Source organism: Vitis riparia, unplaced genomic scaffold (genome assembly GCF_004353265.1).
Source record: "Vitis riparia cultivar Riparia Gloire de Montpellier isolate 1030 unplaced genomic scaffold, EGFV_Vit.rip_1.0 scaffold541_pilon_pilon, whole genome shotgun sequence".
In the NCBI taxonomy this organism is placed as follows: Eukaryota; Viridiplantae; Streptophyta; class Magnoliopsida; order Vitales; family Vitaceae; genus Vitis; species Vitis riparia.
The window spans coordinates 16,700-28,711 of record NW_023269698.1 but is presented as its reverse complement, the minus strand read 5'-3'; the positions used below and the strand labels follow the sequence as shown (position 1 = coordinate 28,711).

General features: G+C 33.1%; 1 protein-coding gene across 1 annotated transcript; it reads right to left on the bottom strand.

Moving 5' to 3' along the window:
• Positions 1 to 7,735: 7,735 nt before the first annotated feature.
• On the bottom strand, positions 7,736 to 8,434 carry LOC117910021 (RING-H2 finger protein ATL22-like). Its single transcript, XM_034824073.1, has one exon. It carries the CDS (start codon positions 8,432 to 8,434, stop codon positions 7,736 to 7,738), a length of 699 nt encoding a protein of 232 aa, XP_034679964.1.
• Positions 8,435 to 12,012: the final 3,578 nt, after the last annotated feature.

Here is a 12,012-nt window from a genome sequence, read left to right as displayed (position 1 = left end):
AAAATGAGTAAAATGAGTTTGAAAAAATATATAAAAATAATTTATTAATTTTCAATCAAATAGAGATTGAATTTTTTTTGGAAGAATGCATGACTCTCAAGCCTTCAAGATATTCTTATGTTGATATTAAGAGGATTATGAATCAATTTAAGGACAAATTGGGTGAAGGATGTTATGGAACTGTATCTAAAGGAAAGTTTTTTGATGAAGTTCTTGTTGTCAAGATCCTTTAACAATTTCAAGGGAAATGGGGAAGAATTCATTAATGAAATGAGATAAATGAACAAAATCCACCACATTAATATTGTTTGCTTAGTTGGTTTTTGTGCTGATGGATTTTGTTGTGCCCTTGTTTATGAGTTCTTACCTAATGGATCTTTAGAGAATTTTATATTTTCAACAACTATTAAAAAATGCTCACTTGGTTGGGAGAAACTTTAAGATATTGCTCTAGGCATGACCAAAGGTATTGAGTATTTCCACCAAGGTTGTGATCAAAGAAGCATCCATTTTGATATCAAGTCTCATCATATTTTAGTGGATTATAACTTCAATCCAAAGATATCCAATTTTAGCCTAGCAAAATTATATTCTAAGGGGGAAATTACAGTTTTTATGAATGTAGCTAGAGGGATTGTGGGTTATCTAGAAATTTGGAGAATGTTTCCTATTAGTTAGATGTTTATAGTTTTGGAATGTTGTTGCTTGAAATTGTATGAGGAAAAAAAAATGTTGATGTAATAGTGAAAAACACTAGCCAAGTATACTTTCCAGAATGGATCTAAAATCGTTTGAATAAAGGAGAAGAGTTGTAGATTTAGGTTGAGGAAGATGAAGATGCTAAAATAGCAAAGAAATTAACAACTGTGGGACTTGGTGTATTCAATGGTATCTAGTGAATTGTCCTACTATGAAACTTGTGGTTCAAATGTTAGAATAGGAAGGTAGGAGACAATTTAACCATGTTGCCTAATCTTTTCACCTACATGAATCCAATGAGAACAAATGCAAGCTAGCCTAGAAGATCTCTTCAACAAGAACTAACAATGATCTTAGAACTAGAGTGAAAAAAAACCTAGTATTTTTTATTTTGTATAGTGTAGGATACGATGGAACAACACAATCTTTTAAGTTTCTTCATTTCTTTTTTATATTTTCTAGCCCATTTCTCCATTTTGTGCTAATTTATATTCTCCTTGTTTCTTTTTTGGACTACTTCCTATTCTAAATTTATTTCCCCTTTCATTTTCTATTTCCCAAATTTGGATGGCAAAAACAATGTCATTTTGTATCTCAAATTTTCACCACTTTCTGGTTTTACCTTTGAGAAGGTCCCTTCATTAAAGACAAGAGTGCCAGATTGAAAGACCTTATGTCTTGTTTCATTTTATTTTTTGGCTTATGAAATTTTTTTTAGTAGTGACTTACTCTTTATTGAAGATTCAAGATTGTTATTCGCTTAATTGAAAAGTCACAAGCAAGTTTAAAAAGATAGGTGTTTAAAGATTTAAAATTGATTGATATATTTTTTTTGTGAATTAAAATGCTTAATTTATTATTTTGGAAAAACAGGAGACACTCGAGTGGTGGAAACAACACTCAAGCGTTGAAACTACTTAAGCACTTATCCAACACTCAAGTGCCGAGGCACTTGAGTGGTGGGTAAGTACACTAGCTCGATCGTTCTGAATTTGCCAGAATATGATAAAATATTTTTTGGAAATTCACAAATATTGCATTTGAAAAATTTGGGATATTGATCTCCTAAGGCCTAGAGGCCTATATAAACCCTTTTAGGGTTGGACACTTACAGAAGAATTAAACCTAACTTGCCTAACCATTTCCGATCTCTCATGGAAGGTTCAAAGTATTGAATTTAGAGTTGTTGGAAAACTTGCATCATTTCAACGAGGTTGAGAAGAATTCACAAGAGCAATAGGAGATTGTTGCGTTGCAGACGTGGATAAAGTTGTAGGTTTTGGAGAGTAAATATTTAGAGTAAATCAGTTAGATAATTTCGTGTGACTTGATGTCATATAGTGGATTTAGATTTAAGGTTTTAAACCCCGTGGTTTTTTATTTTCATAGTTAGTGTGGGGGTTTTCCATGCAAAAAATTCATGTGTCCCTTACATATTGATTTGATTTTGGATATTTTGTTTATATAAAAGTTTATACTTTTTTTCCCCCACAAAAATTTATTACTTTCCTGGATTACATCAACAACCATATCTAGCTAAATGTGGATCTTGACAACAAAGGAATTAAGTCATTAAGGAATTGTTTAGATATGCTTGTTATTATTATTATTATTTTTAAAACAAAAAATGATAGTAGTTGATGATTTTAAAAAATTGAGATATTAAAAAAATTTTAGTATCTCAAAATTTAAAAATTCTAAAAATAATTTTTAAAGATATAAGGTAAGTTTATACTTTTTATATAAAAGTTACTATATTTATTCCTATTTTTAAAAGTAGATTATGGACAATGTTTCCAAATAAGCACTAAGTTATTAATTTAATCCAACATGAACTCTCATCCTTCTAAAAAATAAGGCCTTATAAATTTTATTCAAAATGTTAAACTGCTAAGTAATGAATTAGTAATATAAATTATATAAACTGAATTGAATTTTCAACACATCATCTAATTTGGATTCTTAACACAAATCCTTCAAATAGGACAACTTTGTTGAACCTTGTACTGATATTTAGTCCTTGAAGAATGATCAGGTAACTAGTACTTTTCATGAACTTTGTCATTAGTCAAGAACCCATTTTCCTTCACAATGGTTACATTATTTTCATTGTTTTCTCTTGAAAATTTTATCTATTTATGAGCGCAAGTCATATCATGACAAATCCTCATTAGCCAAAGGAAATGGACAAAGAAATAGAGGCATTGAACAAGAGTTAAACATATGAGGGATCTTTCCATGTTACCTCCTAGAAAATTTATAGTGGGTTGTAAATGAGATTACAAATGACAAACTCAATTAGATGGGTCCATTGAGAGGTATAAGGCCAACCTAGTGATAAAGGAATTTACGTAGAAATATGGAGTGGATTATGATGAAACTGTTGGAATCTCTAGGTTGCTCCATACCAAACCCTAGATTGTTGAAGTGCACGCAAAACTAATCTTCGGCCCAACTGATGTTTCTTTGGTATGTCTCAAGAGGACCCCAAGACTATCCTTATTCATAAAAGTAGTTTTAAACATAAAAAAATTAGAAGAAAAAGTGAGAAAACCAAGCATATACAAGGTAGCATATAATTGACTAGTTGGGGAGCGCTTTTAATGCTAATACCAAGTTTAAGATTTGTGATATTTACCTTTATTATCATGCAATATATAACCAATGTTTTCAAAACCAAATTGGTCATTGAATCGGAAAAGTTATCAGTTCACGATTCACTGGTCGGACCGATGATCGAATTGGTGACGTCATAAATAATTAAATATATAATTTATAAATTATTAAAATTTAAAATAATTATAAAAATAAAAATAAAAATTTATATATTATTTAAAAATTAAAATTTTATTTGAAAAATCAGAAAATTGGTTTCAAATTAGAAATAAATCAAATTATAATAAAAAAAAACACATTAAATATAAAACATACAAAATTTCACCTTCTAGCTACTGCCACTGCTCTGAGTGAGGCTTACACGGGGGAAATTTAACGTGGGTTAGGAGAAGGGAAGGATGGGTGTTTTTGACAGTTGGGGGAGGATGGGGGGTGGGTTTTACACAGAGAGGGGTGGGCGAGGGAACCTTACACAGGGGGTGGTCGTGGCGGGAGGAAGGAGATTTACAGCTGCTGATCGCCGGGAGGAGCTTCCAGTCGGTATCGTTAGGGAGAGCTGGTGTCACAACGGGGGAGGCTCACAGTCGATGTCAGGGCGCGAGGGGCGTGATGGTGGCTTCACACTGAAAGAGGGATGGATTGAAGGTTGAAGATGAGAGAAGCATCAAAACGACGTCGTTTTGACATTGAAAAAAAATAATAATAATTGAACTGTCCAGTTCGTCTGGTTCGCTGGTTGGACCACCGGTTTACCCGGTCCAATTCCGATTCAACATCTTTCGGGGCCAATTGACCAAACCAGACTGGAACCATGACCTATCGATGGTCGGACTGGCAGGCCCGGTCTGGTTTTTAAAACCATGTATGTAACATTAATCATCAACTGAAACAGTAGATGAGTTTAATTATTACATATTTTACTTGCAATGAATATATATATTGTGATAAAAAATGACTTTCATCATTAAAAAAAAGAAGATATTTTCCATGATAATAATTTCTTATCACAGAAGATTAATGTTTGTGATCAAATTATTTCATCATTAAATTATCATAAAAATATCAGAATAGGAAAAAAATAATCTGAACATCATGCCTACAAGAAAAGCAATGAAGAAAAATCAAACATTATCAAGTAGTTGATGTATTTAGACATCCATATGTTTTAGTACAAATTATAGCAACATTGTTTGGATGTGTCAAGAGAACTCTCCAAAAAGTAATGAGTTGCATGCATAATACTTGGAATTAAATGATTTTGATTTTGATTTTGATTTTTATTGGTTTCTCCATAAGGTATGATTGCTTTTTCTTGTTGAGTTTATTTAAGCACAAGGAATTAATAAGCTTCTTTCAGCAGCTTATTACTAACAATTAAGGAAAGTACTTGTGTAAGAACAAAGAAAGTTGGTGATGTGAACCTCAGCAACCCTTCAAACATAATTAATGTAAATTTAGCCTCAAAGTACTTTATTGTACAAATATGAGAATGAAGGACAATAGTAAATAAAAGTTTACATTAATGAAATATTGATTACGACATGATTGACAACCAAAATACAATAGTAGCAATAAAGGAAGTAGACAATTTTTTTTTTTTTTTACTCTAACTCCGAAATAACTATCAACTCTTGTTGGAGAGATGTTCTTCGTTGTCTAACATTTGTTCTAGTGGGACCCGAAGAGGCAAAAGGACTGGGAGGCGGGGTTATATCGTCTTCTCCTTCCAACATTTTTATCACAATTTTCATGGAAGGGCGATCTATTGGGTGCCATTGAATGTACTAAAGACCCACAATGCTTAGCATTTTTGCTATTTTAGTGTCTTCCTCTTTCTTGATTCGGATATGTACCTCTCTCTTCTGTTCTAAATGATTATAGAGTCATTTTGGAAAATACATTTGGCTAGTGTTTTCCATTATAGCATCACTATTCTTCCTTTCTCCTACCATTTCAAGTAACAACATTCCAAAATTATAAACATCTAATTTATAGGATACATTTCCAAAATTCCTAGACAACACTTCTGGTGCAATATAGCCCATGGTCCCTCTTGCTGCTATCATAAAAACAACACTTTGTTCCTTAGAACATAATTTTGGTAAACCAAAATCAGAGATTTTGGGGTTAAAATTTTGATCTAGCAAAAAATTATGAGGTTTAATATCAAAATGAAGGATTCGTTGATCACAACCTTGGTGAAGATATTCAATTCCTTTAGCTATATCTAAAGCGATACCATGAACCTTTTGCCAACCAAGTGATTGGTTCTTAAATATAAACTTCTCGAGAGACTCATTTGGTAAGAATTCATAAATTAAAGCTCGTTTATAACCATCAGCACAAAATCCAACTAAGCGAACCACATTAATGTGATGGATTCTACCCATTGTTCTTACTTCATTGATAAACTCTTCACCATTTTCTTTGGAATCGTTAAGGATTTTTACTGCAACAAAAACTTCATTTGAAAGTTTTCCTTTATAAATGGTTCCATAGCCTCCTTCACCCAATTTGTCCTTGAATAGATTTGTTATCTTCTTAATATCAGCATAGGAGCACCTTGATGGGTTGAGAGCTCTATAATCTTCCAAAAACTTTTGAAGATTTTTGCTATGCTTTTTTATTTATTTATCAGTGGTATAGACATTATAGCAAATAATGACTACTAGCAAGAGAAGAAAGAAACCAAGAATTACTCCTGCGTAGAGGGAAAAAAAGGGTTTTTGAGTAAATATATTAAAAAAAATATAATGGTAGAAATCCAGAAAGGGTTTTAGAGCAAATGAAGAAATTAAAAGAAGGAAATTGAGAATCCTCATGTCTTCCTCATAGTTGATAAAAAAAAAAGTATGCATGAATAGAAAATTACCTGTAATCGTCCACTCTTTTGATACGTCTGAAAGAGAAATATAATAAATTTATTAGCTTCTTGTACTTTTGAAATTAATAAAATCATGATATGTTATATGAAGATTTTGATGCTGGTTTAATTTTAGTCGGTGCTTTTGGTTTTCAAACAAACTTAGGCCTATTGTTCCTTCAGTTTCCATAGGTTAATATTTTTTTAGCTAAACCTAATTGTGTGGGTAAGTCCACTTGTAGCTAGCTTTTAGTAAAGAAATAACATTGCCCTTCTCATTCCTATCGTGTGGAAATACTAGAGTAGTTTTGGTTAAGCGATAACTTATGAATTAAGTTACATTCACCATGGAGCCATCATGGTGATTCAATCCAATTTGGTGAAAAAGAATACAAAAATATAAGTTTGAGTGGAAAAATATTCTTGCTAGCTTGATTTAATTTTTTCCTCAATTTTGAACACTTTTGAAACATAAAAAAAAAAAAAAAAGAATTTAAAGATGTATAATTTTCATTAGTTTCTAATTATATTTTGTTTCCATTTTCTTTTATTATTATTTTTCTCTTGCCTTGATATTTATGAGGATGCCTTAATCCATCACTTGCATATGATATACTTATAAGAGACATATATATAAAACCCTAAAATAAATAATTTGATCAGGGTCTAGGTTAGTAGAAAGGAATATCCTTTGCAGTATATCGAGTTATATATTCTTTTCAAAATAAAAAACCAGTTATTAAGATCATGTTTGGTTCCTAAAAATTATTAAGGAAAGAAAAAAATGTTAAGAAAAATGATTTTTTATTTTTTTTATTTTTTTGTGTTTGATTATACCATGAAATATATTTTAAAAAATCAAATATGATTAAAATTATTCAAAGTCTTATGTATTTTTAAATTATTTAATTTTTAAGAGTTAAAATAAGTGAAATTTTGAGTAATATATATAAAAATAATTTATTAACTTTAAATTTATTTTTTATTTTCCTTTAATTATTTTTTATTTTTTATTTTTATTTTTTTCCTAAATTTTCCCTCAAATTTTTGGGCAATCAAATATAGCCTAAAATTAAATAACCATAGTAGAAGTTATGTAAACCCCTAGAATAAATAATTTGATCAAGATCTAGGTTAGCAAAAAGGAATATCCCTAACAGCATACCAAATTATATATTCTTTTCAAAATAAAACAACTAGTTATTAAGGTCATCTTTAGTTCCTAAAAAGTATTAAAGAAAGAAAAAAAGTTAAGAAAAATGATTTTCTCATATTTGGTTATACCATGAAGAATATTAAAAAAAAAATCAAATATAATAAAAATTATTCAAAGTATTATGTATTTTTGAATTATTTAATCTTTATATCTAAGAGATAGAATAAGTGAAATGAGTTTCAAAAATAACGTATAAAAATAATTTATTAATTTTAATTTTTTCTTTTTATTTTCTTTATTTTGGGTGTCTTTATATTTTTTCTCCTTTTTTTTTATATATATTTTCCCTCAATTTTTTTGATAATCAAACATAGCTTAAAATCAAGTAACCATAATAGAAGTTATGTAGCGAGTGTTGCACAGAAGTACGTACCTTTTGGTGGTTGATCCACACATTCGATTTCAGGTTCCTTGATATTACTCTCCTGCAATCTGCATCTCTTTCCTTTTGCTTCGCAGTCTCCACACGCTGGTCTCGACCAATTCATGACAACATTATATTCACTATATTCCCCAATGTTTATAGACCAACATGGGATTGAAAAATAGTAGATCATGGAGCACGAGGATAAGTCCAAGTGACTGAGACTAGCCTCGGGACTCACACCGTAAACTAGGTTATTGGGGAGAAAATCGCAAAGGGTAGGATTAAGATTTTTATATGGATCTGCTTTGCTCTCTGAACAACTGAAGATGATGTAGTAAAATCGGTACGTACTCATGAACTGGAATGGGGAGGCAGATAAATTAAAGTTTTTGCAAAAATCCCGTCCAGAGACCCAAATTTCCTGAGAAGTGTAATTTACTTTCTGCACCGAGAGTTTTACTGAATCGGGCAGCTCTAGCATGGTCCGCTTCTCTTCTGAGCAAGATATCTGGAACCCAGGATATCCACAGTGGTTTGGCTGGTGTTTTAGCCGGAAAGGAAATCGGATGACTGGGCCATGGGCACTGCACCTCGACTCCTTGCACCCATCTTGCCTCCCTCCAATTTCTGCAAACAATCTCATAAAAAAGAGGAGGAATAAAGTCACAACCATTTTGATTCGTTCCCAATTGGTGTCTCAGCTGATTCGTGTCCTCTCAATGGTCCCTGACAGTGGTGCCATTTGATTCGTGTCCAGCTAGTGTCTTGATTTCAGTCCTCAGACGGGAGCAATCAACAAAATTTATAACCTATTACACCATGTACTAGGATAGCCTTAGCTAGCATAGCATAGTGGCTCTAGGGTCGTTCACTGGGATGGGTTTTCATTCCACAATTGATATTAATTCAAGAGCTGAATTGGTGCTTTTTCATTTCAAGGTTAGCTTTAAAATAAAACATAAAGATGTTTAAATGAAAAAGGTTTGGTTTTAAACTAACCAAAAATAAAGTAATGGAAATTACTTACTAAGAAAAGTGTCTCTTGGAGTTTAGATTACTAGGCTCAGGTTCCTCATACAAAAAGGAGAGTTCCGGTCACTTGTTTCTTTTCCTAGCGTTAGAGAATTAACATATAGTTAATTCTCTAACCGGTGCGGTACAGATGCTTCCCTTTAATGGGTTCAAACACTAAAACCCTCTCACTGATGCAACTTGCAATGGCTCGTGCCTCTCACCTAGCATTTGCCATTCAAGGTGATCTTTAACCTTGGATCTCCCTTCACAAGCTCGCAAGAGATAACTAATGGATGTCTCCGTGGAGTCCAAAAGCTTACCAAGTGTTGGCTATTCTAGAAAATCCTACCTTCAAACCACCTCCCAAAGGCTCGCAAGAGATAAACAAGTGCATCTCAATGGATGGAGATCACTTGCCTTACCAAGTGTTGGCCCAGGTGAGTTAAAGGCATTTTTAGTTAACTAAAAAGATAAAAACCATTAACGGGTCACACTTTCTCTTCATTAAAAACTAAAACAACAAAACTTCCAATTTATGCATAAGGAAACTTACCCGGCTTTCTTCACTCTAAGAGACGAAGAGCCTAGCCTCTCATCCTCTGAGGAAAAATCCTCAAAGTTTGATTGGCTAGAAATAAAAAGAAAGAGATAACAAAAATATGAAGGAAGAATAGAGCAAATGCTCTGTTCGTCGATTCTATATATGATATATGATATATGATGGATCTCTATATATGATCTCTCCTCTTTACATTGGTTCAAAGATATATATAGAGAAGATATTTTCTAAGAAATATCCCAATAATATCTTTGACTGATTACAAGGAGAAAATAGAAATTTACACAAAATATCTTGAGAGAAAAAATCTAACTTAGTCGGTGGCAAATATCTAAAGCAAAATATCCCAAGATGTCGGTCGAAAATATCAGGAAGTTTCAGGAGAACACCGCGGCACTATAGACTGAGAGAAAAACTCTCCGGGTAAGCGCTATCAGTGGATTCGGATATGTATGTCCGGGGAAGTTGAAACATCTTCCTCTCCCATCCGGATGTGAGATATCCCGTGCCGCCAGGCTATCCGGATCAACTCCATCCAGATTCCCCCGGGTGGAATGAGCTATGCTGCGCAAGGGGGACCGTCTGAGTGTGCAAGGTGTAGGGACCCTCTCCCGGATGACAAGGAGTGCGTAAGGCTATCCGGATCAACTCCATCCGGATACCCCAAAAGGACATGTGGCTCGCTCCCCTATCCGGATACCCTCAGGGAGAAGCACACGACACTTGTGAACCTCACACCCGGACGATAGCATATCCTATCCGGATATGTTGTCCGGATCATTGACTTCCGCCGCCATCCGATGGTGTGTCCGGACGCCCTGTCCGGACATCTTTTGCCATGGATTCCAAAGAATCTCTCCTCAATCTCGGATTGCTTTGGTGATCAAAAAGGCTATCAAAACACCAAAACTTAACACAATTTGATTAGAATTGATTGCAAGTGTCCTTAATATGTTAATTGGGTTAAAAGGTGATAACTACTACTCAAAAGAGTTTATTACAAGCTATCAAATAGCACTTTTTGAGTAGTAATCACATTTTTAACCAACTGCTCGTGGATCGATCTTTATAGTTTTTGCAATCAAGCCAGAAACAGCTTTGTTGGTTTCAAAGCAGCTGCGTTTGACAAAAAAAGATGGACTGGCTGCTATCAAAATCAAGTAGTAAGTTTCTTCTAAGGGGACTATGAGAAGGATTGACAAGAAAGCTATGGATGCAGACAAATCAAGCCTAAGAATCTCATCTTCAATGGGGATAAGTACTAAAATTTTTCAACAACATTTATTGAAAGGATTATCTAGCTCTTTTTCCATGAAAAAAGGTCAAGTAGTGGGTTTTTCCAAATTTGTGAGACGGAATCTAAAAAGAAGACTAGACTTTTCTATGCCTAAAAGTTGAAAATGGTTGCAATGTGACTAATGAAAACCCTATGAATGACTCCAAATACTTATATGCAATTCCTTAACCCTACCATCGATTAGGTGAATGACCAGCTGTTTATTTGACTCTAATAAAGGTACCATTGACCAACCACTTTAATCAAGGGATCTCATGTTAGCAGACAACGCAAACAAAGATCTAAAAGAAGTACAAGGGTTTCAAGTCATTGATTCAAGGTCTAATTCCATGATTATTGACCATGGGGCATACCAGTGTGGTAGAAGACTTGTTGCAATGCTGATGCATTGAGTACAGGTGCCTTTCACATGGGACTTATTTTAATTCTTTTTTCATTTCCCTCGTTTTCTACCGAATGGTTCCGCCATCCACCATATATTTGCTTTCTTAAATATAGTTGTTTATAGGAAGATGGTGAAGGATCGATTTGTTAAATCAAAGGACTTGATTAAGATAACATACTTAAATATTACCAAGTCCCTGGAATCAAAGCTGTGACAGTTTCTAAGCTTTCACCCCTTTCGTCATCATCTTCTACTGCTCTCTCTAGGCAAGAGCCTGCCTTTCTTGAAGACCCCCACACTTCCCATGCCCATGGAGTAACATGTGGTATAATACTTGACTAATGAAAACTCTAGGAATGACTCCAAATACTTATATGCAATTCCTTAACCCTACCATCTATTAGATTAGATTAGCTAAATTTTCTAATAGTGAATGACCAGCTGCTTTATTTGACTCTAATAAAGGTACCATTGACCAGCCACTTTAATCAAGGGATCTCATGTTCCATGAAAAATATAACACTAAATTTTTCCAAGACTTTTATGGGACGGATTATGGAGTAATTAGTTAATTAATGTATTCAAGTAGCATTCAAGTATTAGTGTTCGACCTATATATCCATATAAGCTATAAAATAAAAATGATGATTTTTGGTATGAGAGAAGACTAGACTTTTCTTGCAATTCAAAAACATCCATACGAGTTATAAAATAAAAATGATGATTTTTGGTGTGAAGAAAGACTAGACTTTTCTTGCAACCTAAAAACATCCATACAAGTTATAAAATAAAAATGATGATTTTTGGTATGAAAGAAGACTAAACTTTTCTTGCAACCCAAAAACATCCATACAAGTTATAAAATAAAAATGATGATTTTTGGTCGGAAGGAAGACTAGACTTTTCTAGCAACCCAAAAACATCCATACAAGTTTTAAAATAAAAATGATGATTTTTGGTTTGGAAGAAGACTAGACTTTTCTTGAAACCTAAAAA